Raw genomic sequence first — 26,347 nt, 5'->3', positions numbered from 1 at the left:
GTTTCGCACGTAGAATCGTTTTGAAACAGAGGCAAAGGGGAACTCGAAAATGACCTTTTGTAAAGGTATTTTATTCAAACTCATAATTCAATCCATCATTCAAAAATGCACTAAAGCGACAAATTAATAATTTGATTGAAGACTTCAAAGACTTTTCTTGTTGACACGAAGTCTACAGTGTTTATTGTTGTATCGCATCCTTTTGCAGTTTTGTGGTATTAGAAAATTTTAGACATAAAGATGTTTGGATCTGTAAGTAAAAAAGTTAATGTCACCTTCGTTCTCCTACCTGATAGTCTATGTCTGGTCCCATGACCCCATCCCTGACATATGTCACGACAGGTGGTGTAGTATCTATGGTAACGCCATCACTGTGAGCAGCTGAACACATCCGGGCTCCATTGCAGGCAATAACTGTGACGTAATAGTTATCACCGTGCGTAAGATTAAATCCATAGTGACTTCCATTTTGCCTCATACCTGTGCTTTCGCAAACGCGGATGTCATCTGTCATTGGCTGCCAGCCCACACACCAAAAATACTCTACAATGTCACTTTCATTGTCAAGGAAATCAATCCACCTGGCATGGATCTCCCGCGTGTTGTTGATGAAATCCACATCTGTACCTTGGAAATCACGTGTAGAACACCGGTGGCCTTCTCCTGATGTTGCGTTTTCGGAACAGTTCGTGTTTTGGTCGCTGCCAAGACCATCATAAACCACTCCGGGCAAGGGAGCTGTCGAGTCGATCACGAAAGATCCGGACAACGAGCTCGTTGATTCCCCAGCTCTGGTAGTTTCAAGTAGCTCGACAGTGTAGACGTGCTCAGACCCAGCAACGAACAATGATCCATTCAATAACTGAACGTTGATTCCATTTGTTTTATTGCTTAAATGCAAGGTAGAATCACAAGATGCGTTATCGCACATATTTGACGAAAAGCTTGAAGATACATTTATTTGAGGTGAGAAGCACACCCTTCCTTCGCACACTGAACAGGTTTTGGCAAAGGCTCCAAATGATTTTCTTCCTTGTTCACAGGGTACACAAGATGTGGGACGTAAGCTCTGTAAGCCAGAATTTCTAGTACGGAAATGATTTGAAGGGCAATATGTTGCCATAAAAACTCTTCCGGTGCTTAACCATTGATCATTGTTTGGCCAAGTTAGGACGCCAGGTATTCCAAATAAGATAGTGTCACCTTTGAAGGACACAGATGTTCGAGTACCCATACCATCAATCCGTAGTCCACTTTCTCTTGCAAGAACTGTTCCTAGATCGACACATTCCTTCCTCTCTTGAAGATCGTTAGAGTAAATTCCTTGGAAGCCAAGCAATTGGACCCCTTCAGAACCTTTTAGTGGTTCAATGCCGATAGCAACAATTAACCCTTCTTCTCGGGTGTTTACATCAAAATTTCCACTTAGTTCGTCAACACCTATCCAAGCTCTGTACTCACACACATCATGGTAAGAATTTGAAGTGGTGTTAAACTGAAACACTTTCAGCAATCGTGATGTCTTAGACAATACTACAAGGGCATCAGTCTCAGTAAGATATATAGAAAGAGGTGCCACTAGGCTTGCAGACTCGGCTATACAGATCTTTGTAAGGTGAACTAAGGTCGGTATCGAGTAAATATAGATGCAGCACTTTTTTCCCTCTCCGGCTGCTATCGCCATAATACGGTTGTTCAAAGATATTGAATGTCCAAAGTTTGCATCTTTCACTTCCTTGCCACGGCCAATGACCTGAGTAAACATCCAATTTCCGGCATTCTCTCGAAAAACTGCGACAATGCTTTTGTTGGTGATTGAATTGGTTCCGGTTACTGCAATCACGTGCCCACTGAAAGCAAACGCCTGGCCAATATTATCTGCCCATGTTTTATCTCTGGGGCAATCCAACGCTGAAACGCTTTTGCATTTTCCTATTACGATGGTCTTGCTTAATACAATCACGTCGGCGTCACTTTCCGTGTGTTCGTAGAGATGGAGTTTACCATTCAGAAGAAAACCCGTTCTGTTTTCATGCGACGTCACCTTCACTCTTGCATTAGGATCAGACTGGTCATCTAGTGCCATATAATAACTTCGATTCTTCAGTGATTGGAAAACTATTTTTCCTTTGCATCCTATAGCTGCGACATCATTTGGTAAAACCGCGACGGAAACACCGAAGTCGTCTGTTGGTAAGATTGGCTTAAAGTGAGTGTCACTTAAGGAAGATGGTGTATTTGCAGAATAATTGGCACAGCATGGACCCTCGGAGTCAGTAAAGCCTGGGATTGTCTTCATTGTTCTGGACTGGGAAGTCGTGTTTGAGTCGTTTTTTCCACTTGTCACTCTCTTTACGACAATTTTAAATTCCGCCGTTGGGCTAAACATATTGTGCCCGAGAATAAAATCCGTCCTGTTAAGTGTTTGGTTTAAGGTGTCACTACTGACAGTGAGTTCTAATTCCGCTGGAGAAGAGACAAAGGTGGTTACGGTGTCTATTGCACTTTTATTAACAGCAGGAATCCTTAGGTTCGGCCACCAACGAAGATGTTCATTTTCGGCCGCCTTGTCACGAATTGTCAGACCGCGGGTTGGTGGAGGACTCGGTTCCATTTTCAACCCATCGCTGCAGCCCTCTGAGTAGATACCGCCCTCGTTCCACACCCTTACTATACCACGATAACGTTTCCAGGGGTGAAAAGTTACACTTCGTATTGTAACATTGCGTTGCCATGAAAGCACGTCCATGAAAGGTTGCTTAAAAGGCTCGCCATTCCAAGACTTTTCCTGAAGAAGACGTGGTACAGAGCGGTTTGAAGACAGTTTGGTAACTGCTACTTGGACACGCAGGCGTGAAATTTCCTCAAGATAGCTTCCGATGACAGTCCACCTCAGCGATAAACTTTGCGTGGTGGCCTTCCAGTCAATGTCTGTGAAATTGCTTGTGTTAAAGCTTAAAATATCAATCACCTCGGATAGTTTTGGCGCTACGGAAATGACTGTACATGGATCAGATATTATTCGCCTTCTCAGCTTCGCTCCATTTACGGGATACACAGTGGAGAAAAGTTTCGTCCCCGAGCGAAGTCTGTTGACAATGGCAGCGCCTCGAGTTTTTATTCCGACCGACCTCATAGACACCACGTCACATAAAGCCTCTGCTGTTCCGACACACCAATCATACTTCACCATTCCACTCTCTTGGTCTTCATATTCTTCCCAACTGGATGTTAAGTATTCTTCAGAGCACACGAGCGTGATAGGGGAGCTTGTTTGGTTCTCTTTTGACGATGTTAAATTGTTTGCCTTTGGAAGGGAGACATTTAAATCTGGTTGGGTCACGGATAAACGTGTCGTATGAGATAGATAGCCATCATGTTTTAGAGTAGGCAACGTCAAATCGATTACCACTCCATTACTTGCCATCTCCGATGACAATCCAATTCTATTTGTACCTCGCACGATAGCGTAGTACGTCTTCCCATGAGAAAGGTGAAGGCCATCGATTGTGTAGCTTCTATTCAATCCTACTTCGACAAAAGTGGTGACGGTGCAGTTTTGGAGAGCAGAACTTGCACAAACTTCGTACTTAACTATGCCACTCTCGAAGTCCGTAAAAGGAGTCCAACTGCAAGAAGAGATACACATATCATGATTAAGAAAACAAATTATTACTATTACCACGACTTATAACAGATTCATGCTACAACTTGTATATAAAGTGGAAAATGTAAAATGCTAAAAGATAGAGGTGCTGTTGGCCTCTCAGGAGGGGAAAAGCCTTCGCCGTATAAAATAATTTATAAGCCCGATAATTTTTTATAAGATAATTTAAAAATTTAATACCCTACACAAAGCACTTCAACTGTACTGGTGAGAATAATATTTACGTAAGAATCATGTCTTTTTTGTTTTGACTAATATCAACGGTATCTTACCTGACTAGCATCTTGCTGGAATCGGACTGATAGCTTACATGCCCGGTTCCAGCACCAGCCCACACTTTGCCTTCAGTTGGAGGAGTAAAATCAACGGTAAATCCATCAGAGAATGCTTTCACTTTAAGACCAGCGTAGTTTGTGGCCCTGACAATAAACCTGTATTGCCCGCCTCTCCCCAGATCCAAACCTGTAGAAAGCATAGTGTTTTTGATAAAATGAATTTTACCTTATTTTAACTTTAGCTGTTCATTTTTTTACAACAATATTGCTTAGACAGTTAAACAGAGAAAAATCTATTAATCACGACACACTTTAAATCTAAGTCAAATTCTGTTACCTGCCATAAGATTCTTGTGAATTGATAGCTATAGTTTACAGCCTACTGCTGAAAAAAGATAAGGTAAGATATATATAGGTACATGTGCCTATTGCCTTACCTGCGATAGTGACATTAGTAACCAGTCCCACTGCAGTGAAGGGTTGAGGACAAGAAGATAAGTTCCTGGCATCACATATGGCGACTTCGTAAGACTCGATACCAGACTCCAAATCCACAAAGTCTAACCAACGTGCACTGATGTCATCTTCGCCATTCACATAATCAATGTCTGATGCCAATCCATCGAACACAGTACCTGAAATGGGTGCGGTATCATCAGCTGTCACTCCATCTGATGTCAATGATTTTGTCACACCTACACCGTTTGTTGCTTTGACCGTGACATAATACCGCTGGCCATTCATAATCGGCTTGGTGAGAACTCTGTGAGCACGAGTGCTATTATGGTCAAGTTGCGTTTTATTCACGAGGTCACAAGCACCAGAGGAAAACCCAGCACACCAAGTTACTTTTATTACGTCACTTTCAAAGTCTTCAAAGGCGTTCCAGTGAGCTGCAATGAGGGTTCTGCTTTGTTGAATATCAATGTCTTTGCCTTCTTCAGTTCCATCTAGTATGGCACCTTCATTGATAGGTCCTGTTAATATGGAAGAAAACTTTTGTAAACGTAGTTGTAAGCCCACGAATACTTCAGTAATACTACATTTGACGTCTGGTAAACAGTGTCATTTTTACCTGTGCTTGAACCACCTAATTAGCCAGTCCGAGTAGGAGTAAATTGAAGATCGTTACACATTTTCCCGAGAAGTAACAAAACTTCATTGTAGTATGAAGTGGTCTTTGGACGTATTAATTTTTAAGTTAGATTTGTTCGTTTTAATGTGTGACAGCACAGCACCTTCGGGAATGGCATAATATATGTACCAGAAAGAGATCTGGCACTCATGTAGTAAAATGGTATCATGGTAGATGCAGGCACTTGGCAAAAATTTATGTACACATGATTCGCATAAAACGCAGAAAAGTAAAGTAAGTGAAGAGTATTCCTGTAGTTATTAACATACCGATCCTTGCATCTTTACAGATGAAATATCATAATATGTAATGAAATCTAGAAATTAATTATTCCTGGTAGATGTCCGGTAAAAACGTAACAGGTATAAATTTAATTTGTACCTGTCTTGTCAACGACAATCCCGTCAGATGCTTTGACGTCACTAGTTAGACCAGCTCCGTTTTCCACCTTGACCGAAACAAAGTACGTTTCCCCTTGATCGAGCGACAAATTTTGGAAATTGTAGGCTGTAGAGTTTCTCACTTCGGTAAAGTTTTTGATGTTGCATTCTCCTGGCTGAGTTCCAACACAGACATAGGAAGTCCGTATACCGCTCTCCTTGTCCCAGAATCCATTCCATTGAACAGAAATAAGAGAATGTGTGAAGTGTTCTTCAGCCTTTTCCACTCTTGAGCTTGAGCTCTCAACGTAAGTTATTTCACCCATAAAGGGAGGCGTCGAGTCAACAACAAAGCCATCTGAATAGAGTTCTGTGAGCAGTCCAACCTTATTTTCCATTCGAATTTTTGTCACATACGTGATTCCTTCTTCGAATTCCAGATCAGCCACACAGACAGATGTTTGGTTGCCTACATCCAAATTATGTAGCAAACAGTCATTTACGTCCAACTGAGAACATACGAAGACCTCGCTTTTGAGTACACCACTCTCGGAATCACCGCCATCCCAACTAACACAATAACTGTCTTCTGCAGTGAGGTAGTCAATATCTTCATCACCTAAGCCAAGCTGCAGGTCTAACACCTAAAGGAAATGAATTTAGACGAAACATGAAATTCCGGACGTAATATTTTCACATTACATAACGTTATTTACAATCATACAAATCATAATGCATCATATTAAAACAATCGCTTAAAATCTTGATGCCATAGCTACTTGTTTCAACAACCAAATTCATGTCCTTTACGGGCCTAAACAGTGCATTTTCTTTAAAAATTGGGTCAAGCAATGACCAACTACAATGAAAGCCTTGCTTAAAAACGTGTTTCAGTGAATACAACTTAAGAAGTAGCATACTTAACTGCGATGATTTTCCTCACGCATAAAATATATATAGGCTGTAAGCAATCATTAATGAATACATTCTACTAACCCTGGAAAGTATCGGCCCTGAGTCGTCAACTTTAAACCCGTCTGAAGATACTCTGTTGGATGCGCCTGCTTTGTTTAATGTGCTGACAGTGACAAATATTGATGTTCCGCCAGGAAGTGGTGGCAAAACCTCTTGACCAACACTTGTGCGATCACCGGCTTTGGTTTCTGAAATGATGTCGCAGATACCCTTTCTCGTACCAGCACACCATGTGTACTCGGTAATGCCCGATTCTTCATCCTGGAACTCATCCCAGTTGGCATAAATATACGTGCCATCTGCTTGATAATCAATGTCCACGAGCGTCTGACCATCTCTCACTTTTCCTCCTGAAGGTGGAGTACTGTCAATTGTAACGCCATTCGAGGTTGCTGTTGTGCTGTAGCCGGACTCACTCGTTGCACGTACGGTAACAAAGTACCTCCCATTGTGATTTAAGCTTAATCCTCTTAACGCTCCTTTGAACTTGATACCAAGATTAACAAAGCCACTCACATCACATGTTTCTGGTTCACGTCCTGCGCACATCTCGTAATAAGCAATTCTGCCACTAACATCAATAAATGGCGACCAGTTAGCTGAAAGTTGAGTAGTAGACGTTTGAAATTCGATATCCTTCCGTCGCTCTTGTCCATCATACACAGTCCCTGCAGATGGTCTTTCACCATCCACTATAAACTGGTTGGATGTAGCTTCGCTGAATAAGCCAACCTTATTAAACGCTCGGACAATTACCATATAAGATACGCCATAACTCATACCGAGGACTTCGATATTTGTTGTAGTGTTGAGGCCAACGTTCACGAATGGACTAATACACTTCTCTTTCGAGCTCGCTTGACATATGGCCCATTCAAAATGGCTGAAACGGCTCTCGCTATCTTCAAATCCACTCCATTTAACTGCCATTAAATCTCCCTCTTTGACATATGTCGTTCCTGTTTTTTCTGTCACAGTCACATTTCCAGCAGACGGTGGAGTGTTATCGAGCAAAAGTGGTGGGGCGACCACCGTTCTTGTCATTCCAGCACCATTAGTGACAACTAACATTACATGCACGACAGTACCAGGGGTAAGAGAAGGCAAGTAGTGCTTTATCGAAGTATCTGTCTGACCTACAGAAGTCAAGGAGATTAAATTACAGGAGTTGTTCTTAGTTCCCGCGCACCATTCAACAGACGATATTTCACTTTCCGTGTCATAGGGCTTATCCCAATAGAACTCCAAGTAACCTCCATCATTTTGGATCTTCAACAGAGACTGGTCATTTTGTTCACTTTGAACACCATGGTGAACCCCTTTGATCACAGGTGGCGAGGTATCAACAGTGATACCATCAGAGTAGATTGCTTCTGTTAAACCAGCGCCATTGGTTGCTGTGACCGTAAAGAAATACCGCAAGCCTTCATGTAGAGCACTCAGGTGATTGACGCTTGTGTGCAGGTCAGCAGATGACATCCTTTTTACGTCACAGATGCCTACAAAAGAACACGACGCTATGTTCAATGCCTTCAGTTTTTACGTAGGAGACTTGTGTTTTTCGCCAATTTACAAAAGATGTAAAACGGATCGCTACATTGTAACTATAAAAAATTGCCCAATAGTTGGCAAGCAAAGTACTTTAACAAAAACAAAAAATTGAGAACACATCCTTACCCTGAGCTGTTCCAACACACCATTGATATTCTATAACGTCACTTTCAGAATCTTGAATTCCACTCCAGTGGGCAAACAGCATGCCTTTGTCTCTTTGGTAATCGCTGTCGATAAATACCTCAGTCATCGGCATGGTACGATTTCCATCCACAATTTCACCAGCTTCAGGGGGCGTCCAGTCCACCACTACTTGCTGTGATATTAAAAATGTCTCCAAACCGAGCATGTTAACACCAGTAACAGTCACGTAAAACATCAAGCCTTCGTAAAGCGTAAAGTTTACTTGGTCTAAATCAAGGGAACGGCTGAGACTGTCGATACGTTGAAAAGGCAATAGGTCACTCTGAAATGGAATGCTGCCAACGCCAACAAGAAAGTGACTTATTCCACTTTCGGGATCGTCCATTGACCAGGTAACTACAGGTGCAGAAGATGATGTTAAGAACAAAGTGTCTTTTCCTGATGACGGCGAGATCTGGATTGATTTCGCAACGGGAGGAGTTCTATCAATAATGACACCATCCGAGGACGACATTACAATATCACCTCTTTTGTTTTCAGCCTTGACTGTAACGTAATATTTCTTTCCATGAGTAAGTGTCAGATTATGAAAGCGACTGGCTCTTGTTTTTAAATGACGTACTTCCATGAATGGCCATGCACATGATTCTAGTCCAGATAGATTGGGTGGCTTGTCTCTGATGCACCAATCATACCTTGAGATACCAAACACAGGATCCCTGAAACCACGCCAGTGAGCCCAAATTGCTCTGTCGTCAAGCTGGAAGTCAATGTCATTTGCTAACGTAGCCGGACCATCGCTTACTACACCAGCAGATAGTTTACCCATTGCAATTAACATTCCTGGCGAGCAACTTGTTCTGTAAAGTCCAACCCCATTTGTAACACGAACAGCAACGAAATATGTTTCATTTCCTACAAGGGTTTGATTTTCAATGATGACTCCGCCAACAGAGTCATCAGCCACTACCTCAGTGTAAAAATCGCCACCATCTCTTGTGAGTTTTTGGCAGTCTGTTCCAATAGCCCAGCTGGTCTTTTTAATGCCACTTTCAGGATCTGTAAATCCTGTCCATGCTACAACAAAAGACGAATTTGGTACACTCTTCCCACTTTGATTATAATTGCGCGGAAAGGCATGATATGCGGCTACAGATCCATGATTTGGTGCTGAGCGATCAATGATGATGGCGCTTGAGGAGGATTTGCTCGATAAGCCACCATTATTAACAGCTAATATGTTCAAAAAGCAAGCAATCCCCTGCTGAAAAGACATACTCGATACTGAAATATTATTTAACCGCGATGAAACTTCGGTAAAGTTCTTGATGTCATTTATCTCTGGAGTTGTTCCAAGTCCCCAGGCTACAGACCTCAGGCCACTCTCTTTGTCGCTTACTAACCATTTAGCTCTTAAAAAATCATTTGGTGGATAAAATGAGAGCTTTAGGTTAGTCACTACGGGAGGTGTGCTGTCAATTGTAACACCATTTGTCCAGTTTATCGTCTTTAAGCCAACCGCGTTGACAACCTCGATGCCACTTGCGTATGTGTGTCCTTCCTCGAACTTCGTTACCATTTTACCTTCGCCTGTAATTATTGCGGATCTTGATGACGTGACATTCGTTTTGAAAATGTAAAATGGAATTGCGAAGTCATTTGTTTGCACATCTCTGACCGAAAATCGATACCCTACTATTGGGGACTCCGTGTCATGGCATACCCATGAAATAATGAATCTGTTTGAGCTCGGAGCATATTCAATGTCATCTCCATAGTCGCCTTTGCCATCCCAGATCTTCGAGCATATTGGAGGAGTGGTATCTACAGCAAATCCATCTGACTGCTTGGTAGCTTCCAATCCGACGCCGTTTACTGCAGTTACATTGACATAATATATTTTTCCGCTGACAAGATCCTTTGACAGTTCTAAAGTTGACCTGGTAACATTTCCACTAAAATTGAAAAAGCCATGCACATTCAGCGAACCTGTTTCCCATACTTTTACTCTGTATGCCTGTATACCGCTTTCAGGATCAACAAACCTAAAACCAACAATAACAGTCCTTTTTGTGCTTTGATAGTCACCGTCTTGCACATAAACATGACTAGGCGGCGTATTGTCGTAAACGATACCATCTGAGAAGGACACAGTCGTAAGGCCAACTTTGTTTGTGCATCTAACACTAGCAAAGTAGCGAAAGCCAAACTGAAGCTTATAATTGGTCGCGAACGAAGTTTGGGACACAGGTAATCTGGTGAAATGCATTACGTTTGTATCACCTGGCTGCAGGCCAAAACCAATTTCGATAGTGGAAAGCCCAGTCTCAGGATCCTCGCACTTCCATGTTGCTTTCAACACCTGTACAGACGTGTAACTGAAGTCGCTACTAGAATCATTACCATCCCTAACTGGTTTTGAGAAAATTGGAGGAGTAAAATCTACTACCACGCCATCAGAGGAAACCATTGAGCTAGGCATTCCGAGTACATTGTAGGCAACCACAGTTGCAAAATAGTGATGTCCAATTGTAAGCTCTGAAACTTTTAATTTAGAACTCGTGGCGGTGTTTACCATCCCCACATTTGTAAATCCCTGCACGTCTTGGCCACCTGGGAAGGAACCAAATGCCAGTTGATATGATACAATGCTTGTTTCGTTTTCTGTAAAGTTACCCCATGAAGCTCTAAGAACTGAGTTATCCATTTGTACGTCTATGTCGTGTCCTGGTCTTCCATCATTAACATAACCTGGATGAGGAGCACTGGTATCTACGACTAAACCATTGGACTGAAAGAATTTGGAGTTTCCAGCTCTATCCACCAACTTGAGACACGCATAATATTTCTGCCCTGATATCAAAGCAAGTCCGGATAAAACGTGAAAGTTTCTGTTATTTGAGACAATTTCTTCCATTTTTACATCACAGGCGGTTGAATTAGATTTGCTGGACAATCCGAGGTAAGCCTTCTCGATTCCTGAAAAATCAGTAAAACCATACCAGTGTGCACGATAAAGAGAACTAAAGCTCTGAAAACCAGCATCCTGTAAGTCCCATCCATCCAATACCAATCCATTTTCGGGTGCTTCAAAGTCAGATAGCAGAGGAGGAGACGATTTAATGGTAAAGAGGCCCGCGTTGTTTATAGCTAATGCGGTGATGAAGTAACGCTGGTTGTTTTTTATAAATGTTGGTTTGGGTGATGTCCAGTTAGCCCGCAGTGATGATTTCGCGACATTTAATGAGAAGAGCTTGAATTTGATAATGTCGTCCGCACCAGAATAACTTCCGACACCGATTTTGTAAGCTTTGACTTTTGAAAGATCGTCTTCGATCACAAAGTAAGACCGAAATGTTACTTCAGCACTATTAATATACACCAGATTTTCGCCAAAATGACCATGTTGCACAATCGTTATTAACGGAGGACTACTGTCAACAATAAACGTGTTAGAAAGACCACGGGAAGCAATGCCTGCTTTGTCTGTGGCCTCGATAGCTACTGAGTAAACACCATCCTGAAGATTAATGTTACGGCCAGCGTTTCTTTGGTGTCCAGCCGACTTGAATGGTGCAAGGAGCTGATCAGTACTTTGGGACACCACCGAGATACCAAACATACCAATTCCACTGTGAACATCATAGAAGCTGTCATTGTTACATTGACTGGAGTTAAGAACTGCAAATAATCTCTTTTCGTCTGCCAAGCACCAATTCCATCTCGCCCATACTGACTTAGTTATCCACTGATACAATACTGGGGGACCTGTCAATCCAGTGAGGACTTTTCCAGAATGCGGAGGTACAAAGTCTACAATGGCACCATCACTGCTTGCGTTGACACACATTCCGACTCTATTACAACCAACCACAGTCACAAAGTAACGCTGACCACTTTGGAGGAGGATTCCCGTCATTGTTACATTAGTCTGCGAGCCCACTGTACTAAATGCTTTAATGTCAGCTAGTCCGGGTTTAGTACCAAGCCCCACACGATATTCAGCCATCCCACTTTCTGCATCAGCGAAAGCTTGCTTCCAGTGCGCACTAAACATAAAGGGGTCGGTAGTATAGTTCTTGTCCTTTCCTTTTTCTCCATCTTTGATATACAGTGGGGCAACTGTCGGTGGTGTCGTGTCAATTAAAATGCCATCTGAGGAGACAGTTTTCTTAAGACCTGCTCCATTGATGATCTTTATGACGACGTGATAACGAACTTTTGCAAGAATGGTTATGTTTCGAAATTGAACATACGACACACCATTCACTGTTTTTTGAGACAGAAAGCCGAGTTCCTCAAATGCTCGTATGTCATCACCGCCAGGGTACGTCCCGACACCAACAAGCTGTGAACGAAGGTCACTTTCAAGGTCATAGCATTTCCACTTTGCTTGAATGCTTTTTAGCTCACTCACGAAGTCTAAGTCTGATGTGTCCGTCTCATTAGTCACGTCAATCACTTGACCTTCGCAAACTGGCGGTGTATTATCAGGTATAAATCCATTTGTCTCAATGACTGCCTGAAGCCCAACTGCATTAGTTCCACGGAGAACAAGTCTGTAAGAAGAGCCTGCTTTAAGAGAAAGACCATCCATAAGAGGGGTCTGTTGGGTGAGGGGTATATTGACAAAACCTGAGATGTCTTCATCCGATTTGTTTGCCACAATCTTCCATTCATACTTGACAATAGGACTTTCAGGGTCAATAAAGGGATCAAACTTCCCACGAACGCGTCTTAGTGATATAATGAACTCAGCGTCAGCTTCACCAGCACCATCTTGAAAATATGTTGGTATAGGGTGGGTTGTGTCAATTATGATACCGTCACTGCACATAACTCCCTTTAATCCAAATTTATCCAAAGCATATAACCGATTGAAGTACATTTGTCCATGTTGAAGATTTAAGCCAGATACTTGAATAGATTTAGAATCCCCAAGCGGTATCAAGGGAACTACGTTTAGCTCTGATTCATCCAACGTGCAAGTTGCCTTTGACGAAACTCCCCATTTGAGATTGACAATCTCATTGACGTCACTTTTAAATGCAAAGTTCATTCCTATAGAAAAAGTATCGAATTGGTAGTCAGCATCTTTTTCTTCCACAACGCCATCATACACATAACGAATTTGTGGTCCCTTTCGTCTTGCTTGGAACAACGGGCAATAAGCTAAGGGACTGTCTATTCCACCGTTGTTTGTTGCCAGGACACTGACAAATACATCTCTGCCATGCATAATTGGCAGGTTGGTAACAACCTGGCTTAGTGATGTACCCACCCAGGAAGAGTAATCATCACCAGAACCTTTTATAGATCCTATCCTGACTTGGTAAGCAATAATTTTTGTATCCTCCATGAAGCTATTCCACTGTACAAAGTATTTGGTGTCCGCCACTTGCCGTGCTGTGCAGATGCCCGCCACTGGAGGCGTTTGGTCTACGTTTTCTTTGCAATTGGTGAAAAGGGTTTTATATAGTTGTGGCGCATTCCATCCCCATTCCCAGATAATATTCTTTGAGCCCCAACGGAAGCCTATGTCACATCCAAAAGCCCAAAACTTGGCAATATACGGAACGCGGAATCTATACCACAGATAAACTCTGATGCTGAGAGGGGTCATTTCAAGTGTCAGCTCGATACATGCTTTTAATGGCCACCTATCAAATTTTATTCGTAACTCTGGAATAAGGTAGGTTTCAAGCAGTCTGGCCTCAATTGTAACCCCACCTTGCAAAAAAATAATATCTGCGTACGCCTCCTGCATATACTGAAATCCACGCTCCTGGTATCAGACCCACACTAAAGATTTTATTTTCTAAGCAAAGTTCTGCTTGGAGATCTACACTATAATGACCAGCAGCTCCAACAACAAAAAACACAGGAACTGGACCAATCATCATAAAGAAAGATTGACGATAGAATTGTACAGAACCACGTAATAAATTTTCTCTGAACGAAATTCCACATGAGGCTTGATCTGCAGCATTTCGTCGCAATCTTTTGTTGGTTTCATGAATTTCTTCAAGTTTCTTATCGTAGACATCTGTTTCAAGGAGCTTCTGGAAGATACTTCGTTTTCGTTTTGTTCCACATATCATTTTTCCAATGGGAAAGAGCCTTCGCGGTCTCAAAAAGTAGTAGGAACTGACTCTAAAGTAAATACAATTCTCGTTTATTCCAAATGTAGTTTTGAGGATTGGAAGCCTTATTTTAAAGTATCTGTCTTCAAAGTCACCACCAGCGAGTTCCACATTTTCCTTTTCAGCAAACGTACCACTTGAAAACGCCAGTGCAATAACCTGATCAACGTCATCAACACTGTTGACAGACTCTAAGCCGGATGGAGTTCGAACCACCCTTACTAAAGTACCTTCTCCCGTTTCGTCACCCTCTTTTAAGGTCATGAAATTCGAGCCTACATTGGAAACCAGCAATCATTGCGCACCTTGAAATACACGCATACTCGTTGCCAAACTGTCTTACAATCGTCATTCCTTGAGCCTTTCGTTCCAATGTAGATAACTCTGTCCGGAGCTAGCCCGGCCATTAACAGATCTCCATTTGATGACAACTTATAACCGTACGCCTTTCCATCATTACCGTCTGCTACCCACAGGAAATTACTTTGCTTATCATAAGAGACAGAGCCAGCTGTTCCCTCGACAGATACAATCTTGGAGACATCCACTTGTGAAGGTTTTTGTGAAGAAATAGTTGACGTGAAGTCAGATTTTTTAACTGAAAGGATTTCCTTTTTATTGCTATTACTGATCCAGATATAATCTTTAGCTATGGCAATACCACCCAGCTTCACAGTCAGTATACTCCCTTGTTTCGTTAGTTGAACAATTTTTTTGACGCCTCTGTCGAAGTTTGTAACGACAAGAAGTGATGCTTTGTCTTCGTTACTTGCCACGCCATACATTCCAAGAATCATTTCGTTATCGGAGAGTTGAGCAATTCCTTTCACTTTGTAATCATCAAACAAGCCTGGTGTTAGCCAGCGTCCGCTCTTTGACATAGAAGATAGATCATCGAGATGCGGAAATTTCCAAGAGAAAATATCGGATAAGTATTGTGGTGATGATCTTCTAATAGATCTCAAGCAAACCTCCTCAGAACAGTAAGGTATATCTTGCCAACGTTTGTACTTACTCGGGTTCAAGCCTCTCTGTCTCGTCTGAACTGAGTTCAAGAAATCGGTAACTTTATCTAAAAACCCGTTGACCTTGCTAACCGCACCTGTCACATCTGGAGTGTACTTGTCAAGATGGGGTTTAACCACATCACTAAGCTCTTCAGCGTTAGCGAGAAGAATGCCAGTTGGGTTCGAAACTAAATTCGTTACATCTTGTAACTTGTTGGCAAATTCAAACGCACTTTTGGTATCAGTGTCCAAAGCCTTCAAAGCACCGCTGACATCTTTCGTCTCTAGCCACAGACGATAGGATAATTCTAGATTGGAACGCATGTTCTTCACTGAGCGAACTTGTTTCAGTATAGCGTCATTATAAACGCTTCCTAATGCCTGAAACATATTTCCTAGAAACGTTTGAATTCGTTTTTCCATTTTCTTGATTTTCTGGATATAGTCAGCAGTTCTTTCAACATCGATATATTTTGCCTCTGGTATGGATCTCTTTCCACTTCTGCTTCCCATCTGCTGGACCTCTTCATCAGGCGTTCGTCCCGAGATCTTTTGTAAAACAGCTTTCACTCGCTTGTTATTGTCTTGCAGAGAGAAGTTCCGTACTTGTTCCATGAGTAGCTTTATGCTCTTCACCACGCCGGTCATGTTGTTGACACCTTCTTCGCACTTGCTAAGCAGATCGGTATATTCACTGGCTTTCTCTAGCTTTTCTTTTATGATATTTACTTTGTTTTTAATTACCTTTCCCTGTTCGATGAACGCTTTGGAAATGCATGAACCACCCCTCACACATTTCTGTATCCTGAAGTTCTTCCAAGTTTCCGGCACCAACTTGTTAAGGATTACTATCTCCTTCTTAAAGTCTTTATATTGATCGATAAGGAATCCACCAACCAAAAGTGCTTTTCGGACGCACGGTTTCGTACTGTGAAAGAAAATCTTAGTCATCCCCTGACAATCAGGTAGCTTTCTCGCCGATTCAAGTATAGGCGAAAATGAGTACGTGAAAGGCCTGAGATCTCGAAAAATTGTGATCACTTCACCAGCCATAGAACTAACCTCTTGCAGTTCTCTTCGAATCTCGACTACAGTATGTTTTATACTCCTAAATTTCGGCAAAGCTTTATCGACGAACATGTTGGCTTCTTTGATGAACAAAGTGTTGAGTTCTTCGACAACATCAAAGTTTCTCACTTTTCCAAGCATTACGGTAGCGATGGATTTGAACTTGTTACAAACATCCTTTATTCGCTTGTCAAAGTCAATACCGAACTGTTTTCGGACGTCAAGTTTTTGAATTTTGTCCTTATAATTCTGTGCTCCGGTTGCGAAATCAATGACTTCGTCTACCGTTTTCTTCGCTTTGATCGCGTACTGTGGGAGATTTTTGAGCTGTTTAAGCACCTCATTTAGGCGAGAAGCAAGGTCACGAACGTCATTAAGAAAGTTATTTTTTGTGTTTACAATAGACAGAAAATCTGTTGTTGTTTGGAAAACACGAGACATTTTTCCTACACGAGCTGCTAAGTTTTCTTCGTACCATTTTTCGACTTTAGTGACTGCAGACTTCAAATCTGTCCCAACAGCCTTGATGTTCGCTTCCACGGGTCCAATCACAGAGGATAGGTCATTAACGGCCTGACGAGCGTTGTTTTGCACTTCGTCGATTATATCTGCAGAGAATGCTGCTGCATTTGTACAAGCCCCACTGAACTTTGACGAAGTTCCGCTCGTAAAGTTCACGACACCATCCGCTAGATCCTGGATGTTTCTCAGCTTGTCCGTGGAATCCTGCAGAGAATCCGAAATGAACCCTTTTACAGAATTGGTGAAATTTCGTTCGATTTTTTCTATCAACGTGTCTAAGGTAATTGTAAGATTAAGCAATTCCAAAAGAACCTTTTGCGTTGTATTTTGAATGTCCTCTAGAAAAAAGATTTCCTCTTTTTCAATCTTTTCTCCAAAATCTTTAATCTCGTCGGAAACTTTAAAGGCTGTTTCATGGATTCGGCAAACTTTCTGGGCATTCTGTTCAGCGAACTGCGTCGCTGCTGGTCCAAGCTCTTGAAAGAAGTCCGTGATTTGACTGATTTCCGATATATTTGAAACATGAAAGTTAACTATATCAGTTATTGCAGAAAGAAACAATTGCAGCGAGTCAGAAGGATTAGATGAAAGTCTATGGTTAACTTTGTACACTCCAGGGAAATGTGCTTGTAAATCATATGATCCTCCAGGTAAGATCTCTTGAAAAAACGTTTCGAGACCGAAATTGAGATGTGTAAACTGACTAAAAAAGCCTCCGATATCTTGAAGGAGACTAAGGAATTTCAGAAAATCTTTGCGATTTCAACTTCAGATCGAACTTTAAGGTAGCCTTCCAGTCAAAACCGAGGTCAAAATTTGATCTTCTTTCTTGAAACGTTGGAGAATGTAAATTTAAAAAAGGCAGGTTTAAAGTTGGTGACTGTGTCCCGTCCAGTAAGTCGAGCAAATCATACATTTCCAGGAAATTGTTGCTGAAATGCTGTAACCTTAACAAGACTTCCTGAAACTTCTCTAGTGAAGCGGAGAAGTGAATAGAGAACATGAATGGAAGCTGTAAGTAGAATCCATCAGGTACAGACGACCCTAAGGTCTTGAAATATTCCTTAATCTTGGCACTCTGGTGACTGACAGGAACCTCCCTGAGAGTTTGAAGAAGGGTCTTAATATTGAAATCATCCGGCAAACTGTTTGGCAGGTGCTTGCTTACGTCATCGATTATTCCAAGTATCGTATCAAGGGTGCGAAGAACTTTGTTGTATAGGGTATCCAAACCAGTAAGCTTTGCAAGGTTTTGCTGTATTCTGTTGACTCTATATATTAGCGACATCCAGTCTTTGACACGAATGCCTAAATCGTTGGAAAAACCGATTACTTTTCTGATGCCTTTTAAAGCTTGCAAAGGAAATGTTATGTCTTTTAAAAAGTTATCCATTTTCCTGACAAAAGCTGTGAATTTGTCAATGCTTAATGGGACGTACCCTGCAAGTTTTGCTCTGAATTTCTCTATTTTCTTTGTGATTACACTTGTAATGCTATCAAAGTTCCTTAAAAGTTCATCTCCAGCGTCCGCAACAGTATGAATAAGGTCTTTTGGAAAGTCGTTCTTAAAACTTGCTGAAGCCTTAAACGCAGCCTTGCCCTTTGCTATTTCAAACGGGAACTTGAGAATGTGAGCTTGTATTAGCGCATTATTATCAAGATTTATTTCGAACTTTCCGCCAAAAATTCCAACTCGTAACTGAAGCTTATTCATGAAATTAACGGCGGCTTCAGCTCCCAACCAATCTCCTCCCACTCCCATATCCCAGTCTCTGGTTTTGCCGATCTCGAACTCTCGAGGTCGGAGCTCTGGAATCAGTGCGCGCTTGCGGCGACGAATGACTCCCCGATTGGTGCGTAAATAAACTGCTTTGGTATGATTACCATGGTTTTCTAGGAATGTTTGTATTGACGAGTCCAAAGCGTCGCCCTTATTCGCATGCCAGAGCGCATGCTCTAAGCCTCGAACTACTGATTCAGTTAAATTCTGGTGACGATCTATGAATACGTTAACAACTGCCGCTTTAACTTCACTGTGTTCATCGTGGTGCAAGGTTCTCATCAGATGTTGGTCTGTGTGCTTTGGAGACAGTTTCCGCATAGCTGAAATTACAGATGACCGAATATCAGAGTTATCGTGATCAATATGTTCGAGAAGGACTGGAAGTCCTGAATGATGACCAAGATTACCAAACGCCCATACATGGTCTCTAAGGTGTGACTCATATTCCTCACTGTCGGGATGATAGAGGCTTGACCTGTTTCTGTATCTGTGGTGAACCATCTCCGCAACGGTGTCGCTTAAGGTGTCATTGTATCCTGCTCTCTTCGCTCTCTCTGTAAGTGCAGCTAAGACCAACATCGCTGTAGCTGTAACATCCTCTCCTTTTCCATTTTCCATAGACAGATCAGAAAGAGCTTTGAAGAGACTAGAGTGCAGTGGCCCATCCGGTAAGAAGTAGATGGATAAAAGCAAAGCCTCGTATTCTTGATCGGTGAGAGGTCTTGGGTAATCTGTCTTGACGGCGTGTGCTAGAATATTTTGAGCTTCATATTTGCCATGCGCAGCTAGTGCAGCTGCATAGACGGCCCAGGAGGTTATGTTTTGGTGATTTCGATTTTCAACAAATCGCTTGACGGCTGTAAATGCACTTCTATCATTGCAAACCATGTGGTGTAGTTCGTTTGTACAGTAACCAATTTCCCGCTCTTTTACGCTCTTGTCAACAAAACAGCGCAGGACTTCGTGCAGAGGTCGCACTTTCTTCTTTCTCCTTACCTACCTCTGACCATTTTATTTTGTCAATGTCATCAAACACCAAACTGTCTCTGGTAAGAGCTTTGACAGTCTCCAGATGTCCGTTCTCGATCGTAGAGCGTTTTGAACGCTGATATTTAGGATTAGAACAAGATCGTAACTTCAATTTGATGTATCCACTGGTTGACACTTCTATGTCCTGCTTTTTAAAGTCCTTGAAATTCTCTGCCCTTGGATGACCATTGGCAGGTTTAAAGAATGCTAGTGTAGAACGGTGAACATTATCCACTTTTCCATCTTTCAAATGAACATGAACGCTGTGCTGAGACTGTACCTTGTGTTCTCCTTTCGCCGGAGTACCGTCTGCAAATTGTTCATAGTCGAAGTTCGACCAGGTTCGATGAAGGTGCGTGTGTGTATCGTTCGAGGAAATGACGTTGTACTTGGCTCGAAAGACACCAGACTCATCGTGTTCTTGTACTTCATAGGTGCTGGATTTATGCGCGTCTCTCAGGTTAAGTTGAAATGCACCAGCGATGCCTAATGTTGAGAATTGTATCACATGTTACTGTGCCTTTAATAATACACGAACCCTGAAGTTTAAAACCCAGCAAACCATTGCATTTTTTACTGCCCTCCATTTTAATAACGACGGAGACAAACGAATACATGGTTTGAAAACCACCAATCAAAAGCCGTAAAAAAAAATCCTTTGCTTTTCGAGACGTCCGCCTGGATAGTTGTTGGCAGCGTAAAACGCAACAGTGGGCTACCAAGTTTCTAGCTTCAATGTTCGCACCTTAATAAAAGACGTACTTATGATCGATAATTTTTGTGTCTTGTTGTTTTATGCTGAATGTACTGCTAGACTTCTTATTTTTAGTTATTATAATAAGCTGAACGAATGAATGATTGATCAAAAATTCCCACAACATCCAGAAGATTCACGAGAAAAATTAACAAAGTGAGCATTAGTTAAGAGGAGAAATAAGGTGCAGATTTAAAAAAGAAGGTTCTAATTAAGTATTCGAATGATTTCAAAACGTCTAAGTTGGAAACATTTGGTCTGAGATATTTTACTCAATATCTCGTCTTCTCATAGAGTATTTTTCGTGAAATCAAGAAGCATGTGTGGCTTCGTAAACGTTCCCTGGTCTTCCCTGGCATAAGTTATCATCTGGCTGCGTGTAGACAAAAGCAGTTACGCACGATTGATGTAACGACACATCTTTGAGAACAGTAATTCTGTGTGACCTCTAGATCTATCAAATGGCAGGCAATTCTAGACAACACCAGCAAAACTTAGAAAAAGCGACCTTCACAAAGAATTGATGAATCCTTTGTGACCTTTGTAACAAAAGACAGAAAATTCTAGAAAACACGTGACGTAGGCACGAGGACTTGAAGAAACCTCGTGCTAACATTTTTCCCACGACGATATGAGAAGTGTTTTGTCGATCTGTAATTAAATGTCAAAGGATGTGTTTTACGAATCTCGCTGGTCCTGAACTTATTTCCTAACACAAGGAAACTGAACTTCAACAGTCCAAATTACAACATCAGTAGTCTGGAAAGATTGGAAAATCTAAGGAAGGAGTGTCCTTGACAACAGCAACCATGCCAGTAATACATGATGGGACTAGAAATGCTAGACAATGTCGAGGATGTTGACACCTAAAAAAGGACTATCTTTGACAACAGCAATCACGGATGCGTATTACTGTAACACATAAGAAAGAACTTCAACAGAAACATAATGTGGTGGTAACTAAGGAAGGGGTTTCCTTGATAACCAAACTTTCTTGTGACCTTTTTAACAAAGGACAGACAATTCTAGACAACGTCAGCACTCTACTACGATATGACTAAGAAAACAACAGATGAGAGGGAATTCTAGACATTATAAACAGTCAGATATGATCATGATATTTAAGAGGCTCCGACTGAGAATATGAAGAATCTTGGACAGGCTGTTGTTCGAAAATATTATTCTCATCTTCTAGGAATTTATGGTTTTCGAGAAATTAAGAAAAAACGAAAATAACGGTTTTAGCTCATTAAATATGCAAAAAATATGCGTAAAAATGGCAAAGTTCTCGATATTCCTATAAAAGCAATTTTCAATGCTCGGAATCGAAATAAACTTAGAATAATAGCTTGACCTTTCTTCTTTCAGGCAACATACACCTTTAATTTTTTCCGGCTATTTTGAGGTTTCCTTCGCCTTTTAAAATATTGCTTTATCAAGCACTTCGGGAAAGGGCAAAAATTGAGAAACTTTGGAGGCCGAAAAAGCACCTTGATATGTCCGATATCGAGTCAAACTAAACACTGTGCAAAAGCGCAATGTCTCTTCTGTTATAATATTAAATAAAAAATCTGGGTACTCAAGATTCACACAAATGAGAAACGAAAGTCTACGACCTCCTCGTGTCTAATTTGCATAAAGCTAATTTTTGAATTCGTCCTCCGCTAAGTGATCTGGTCCGCTAAATTTAAATTTGGGAGCTATGATTTGCACAAAGAAAGCAAGTTTAAACTTTATTTGATTTTGTTGACGACTTATGCTTATCGACAGGTTATATTAACGCGAAGAAAGAAGAAAAAACAGTAAAATCATCGACTGAGCTCATTGCGTGACCTGCGTCACGTTATAAATTTTCTTGTCAACAATTGAATTTGATTTGTTTGTTAGTACTCAGTTGCATTTCAAATTTAAGATTAAAGAATGAGATAATAATATCATTCACTTACCTGAAATTGGGAATGATTTGTACCTTTTATTTACTCTGGCGGGTAACTCACGTCAAAGCCGTAACTTGCGTAGTATTATTAATTTGGAAGTTGACTTCAGTTATAAACATAAACGTACATAAATATTATGAACATATATCGCTGTTAGTTTCCGTTCAGTTGTCATTTATAATAGAAATAATATACGAAAAGTTTCTCATCTTGTTTTAAAACAACTATATAAAAGGTTTCGATCGTGCAAAAACCATTCATTCATTTATTCAGATGCACATCACAAAATTAAATTAATTTATAATTCAATTTAAAGAGACCGAACACGTACACAGCGACAGAACTCGGCGCCAGGACATTTAACACAAAGCACAAAATTATTTGGCTGAAATTTAAAAATAGAATGATGTAGCTGTGTACATGTTCGGTCTCTTTAATCTAATTTTGTGATGTACATCTGAATGAATGAATGGATTTTGCACGATCGAAACCTTTTATATTGTTGTTTGAAAACAAGATGAGAAACTTTTCGTATTTTATTTCCATTAATGACAACTGGACGGATCTAACAGCGATATATGTCCATCATAGTTTTAATAATTATTTACGTTTATGTTCGTAAAAAGAAAACTTCCAAATTAATAATAACTACACGATTTATATTTTTGACGTAAGTTTGCGAGTAAATAAAAAAAAGGTATACAAATCATTCCTAATTTCAGGTAAGTGAATGATATTATTATCTTAATCTTTAATCTTAAATTTGAAATGTAAGAGTCCTAACAAACAAATCTTTCCTCCGATCTTTTTAATTCAATTATTGACAAGAAAATTCATACCGTGACGCAGGTCACGCAATGAGCTCAGTCGATAATTTTACTGTTTTTTCTTCTTTCTTCGCGTCTATATAACCTGTTGATAGGCATAAGACGTCAACAAAATCAAATAAAGTTTAAAATTACTTTCTTTGTGCAAATCATAGCTCCCAAATTTAAATTTAGCGGACCAGATCACTTAGCGGAGAACGAATTCAAAAATTAGCTTTATGCAAATTAGACACGAGGAGGTCGTAAACTTTCGTTTCTCATTTGTGTGAATCTTGAGTACCCAGATTTTTTATTTGATATTATAACAGAAAAGACATTGCGCTTTTGCACAGTGTTTAGTTTGACTCGATATCGGACATATCAAGGTGCTTTTTCGGCCTCCAAAGTTTCCGGAAAAAATTGAAAGTTTATGTTGCCTGGTAGAAGAAAGGTCAAGCTATTATTTTAAGTTTATTTCGATTCAAAGCATTGAACATTGCTTTTATAGGAATATCGAGAACTTTGCCATTTTTACGCATATATAGAGGATATTACATGGTTGCGCGGAGATATGAAATTTATCTTCGAGTGTTCAAATCGATATTTCACGAGTGAGCGCAGCGAACGAGTGGGATATCGATTTGAACACGAGAAGATAAATTTCATATCTCCAAGCAACCATGTAATATTCTGTTTATTATATAAACCTACCAATTACGATGTTTTTGACGATTTTCCGAAGATTTTTCGATCATTTTCCGAAGATTTCCGAATATTTGCAAAATGTTGTCCGAACGTCGTACGAAAGTTTGCGAACATTTTTCGAACTTTTCCGAAAATTTCCGAAGATATCCGAAGATTTCCGAAGATTACCGAGGAACATCCGAAGATGTTTCGACCAAACATCGATTTACTTTGGATCATTCAGCATTGAAACAGGGCAAACTTGTCATAAAAAAGGTTTCGAAATCGATATCTTCACATGTGAAAATAACATGTTATTTTCACATGTGAAGATATGATTTTTTCGCGCGAAAGATTTCCTGGTATTTCACTGATGTTTATATAATAATGTTTGCATATTTAATGCGCTAAAACCGTTATTTTCGTTTTTTCTTAATTTCTCGAAAACCATAAATTCCTAGAAGATGAGAATAATATTTTCGAACATAGTTCCCCAAAGGTGTTATTCAGGCAAAGTTTCAAGATTTTCGATTTCCCCAGCCTGTCCAAAGATTCTTCATATTCTCAGTCGGAGCCTCTTAAGAAAGGAGTATCAGACAATAGGAATCATGCGTGCCTACTGTAACTGATGGGACAAAGCTTCCACAGTATCATAAGGTGGTGGTAACTAAGGAAGGGGTTTCCTTGACAACAGCTATCCTGTTTGATCTTTGTAACAAATGACAGACAATTCTAGACAGCATTAGCAGTCTAATAAGGACGGAAAACTAAGGAAGGAGCATCCTTATAACAGCAATCTTGTGTGACCCTTGTAACAAAGAACAGAGAATTCAAGCTAGGCAACATTTGCACTAGATTGCACTAGAATTCTAGATTGTGTGACTTTTGTTACAAAGGGAAGATAATTCTAGATTGTGTGACCTTTGTAACAAAGAAAAGAGAATTCTAGAATGTGTGACCTTTGTAACAGAGGAAAAAAAATTCTAGAATGTGTGACCTTTTTAACAAAGGAAAGAAAATTCTAGATTGCATGACTTTTGTTATAAAGGAAAAAAATTCTAGATTGTGTTACTTTTGTAACAAAGGAAAGAAAATTCTAGATTGTGTTACCTTTGTAACAAAGGAAAGATAATTCTAGATTGTGTGACCTTTTTAACAAAGGAAAGAGAATTCTAGAATGTGTGACCTTTGTAACAAAGGAAAGAAAATTCTAGATTGCCTGACTTTTGTAACAAAGGAAAAAGAATTTCTAGATTGTGTTACTTTTGTAACAAAAGAAAGAAAATTCTAGATTGTGTGACCTTTGTAACAAAGGAAAGATAATTCTAGATTGTGTGACCTTTGTAACAAAGGAAAGAGAATTCTAGATTGTGTGACCTTAATTTGTAACAATGGAAAGACAATTCTAGATTGCATGACTTTTGTAATAAAAGGAAGAAATTCTAGATTGTGTGACTTTTGTAACAAAGGAAAGAAAATTCTAGATTGTGCGACCTTTGTAACAAAGGAAAGAAAATTCTAGCACTCTAATAAGATTGCGAAAACTAAGGAAAGAGTTCCCATGATAACAGAAATCTTGTGTGGTCTTGTAACAAAAGACAGAGAATTCTTAACAACTTTAGTACTCTTATGAGATAGAAAAAACTAAGGAAGGAGTATCCTTAATAACAGCAATCCTGTGTGACCTTTGTAACAAAGAACAGAGAATTCTAGCAAGGCAACCTTAGCACTCTAATAAGATTGAGAAAACGAAGGAAGGGGTATCCTTGACAACAGCTATCCTGTGTGATCTTTGTAACAAATGACAGACAATTCTAGACAGCATCAGCAGTCTAATAAGGTCGGAAAACTAAGGAAGGAGCATCCTTATAACAGCAATCTTGTGTGACCTCTGTTACAAAGGACAGCGAATGCTAAACAACCTTGGCAGTACTCTAATAAGAATGAGAAAAGGAAGGAACGAGTACCTCACAACAGTAATCTTGTGTGACCTTTGTAAGAAAAGACAGATAATTCTAAACAACCTTCGCAGTCTAAAGAGATTGATAAAACTAAGGAAGGGGTATCCTTAAAAACAGCAATCTTGTGTTACCTCTGTAACAAAAAAACAGGAATTCTAGATTGTATGTCTTTTGAAACAAAGCAAAGAGAATTCTAGATTGCATGACTTTTGTAACAAAGGAAAAAGAATTCTAGATTGTTTGACTTTTGTAACAAAGGAAAGAAAATTCCTGATTGTGTGACCTTTGTAACAAAGGAAAGAGAATTCTAGACAACCTTAGCACTCTTATAAGATTGAGAAAACTAAGGAAAGAGTTCCCATGATAACAGCAATCTTGTGTGATCTTTGTAACAAAAGACAGATAATCCTTAACAACCTTAGCCCTCTAAAAAGATTGAGAAAACTAAGGAAGGAGTATCCTAAAAAAACGGCAATCTTGTGTTACCTCTGTAACAAAGTAACAGGAATTCTAGAATGTGTGA

General features: G+C 40.2%; 1 protein-coding gene across 1 annotated transcript in view; it reads right to left on the bottom strand.

Moving 5' to 3' along the window:
- The window catches only part of LOC144661314 (uncharacterized), a 37,795-nt gene that overhangs the window by 8,124 nt on the left and 3,324 nt on the right, over positions 1 to 26,347 (bottom strand). Inside the window, 11 exon segments of the mRNA XM_078522038.1 lie at positions 290 to 3,629; positions 3,940 to 4,129; positions 4,380 to 4,919; positions 5,459 to 6,101; positions 6,454 to 7,931; positions 8,110 to 13,888; positions 13,890 to 14,531; positions 14,533 to 14,637; positions 14,639 to 17,614; positions 17,616 to 19,640; positions 19,642 to 20,168. Of these exon segments, the coding sequence (XP_078378164.1) occupies positions 290 to 3,629; positions 3,940 to 4,129; positions 4,380 to 4,919; positions 5,459 to 6,101; positions 6,454 to 7,931; positions 8,110 to 13,888; positions 13,890 to 14,531; positions 14,533 to 14,637; positions 14,639 to 17,614; positions 17,616 to 19,640; positions 19,642 to 20,168 (18,245 nt within the window).

Source organism: Oculina patagonica, chromosome 1, assembly GCF_052425735.1.
Source record: "Oculina patagonica isolate OP01 chromosome 1, crgOcupat, whole genome shotgun sequence".
Lineage (NCBI taxonomy): Eukaryota > Metazoa > Cnidaria > Anthozoa > Scleractinia > Oculinidae > Oculina > Oculina patagonica.
The sequence above is the reverse complement of the archived record's forward strand: the minus strand, read 5'-3'. Positions and strand labels throughout refer to the sequence as shown.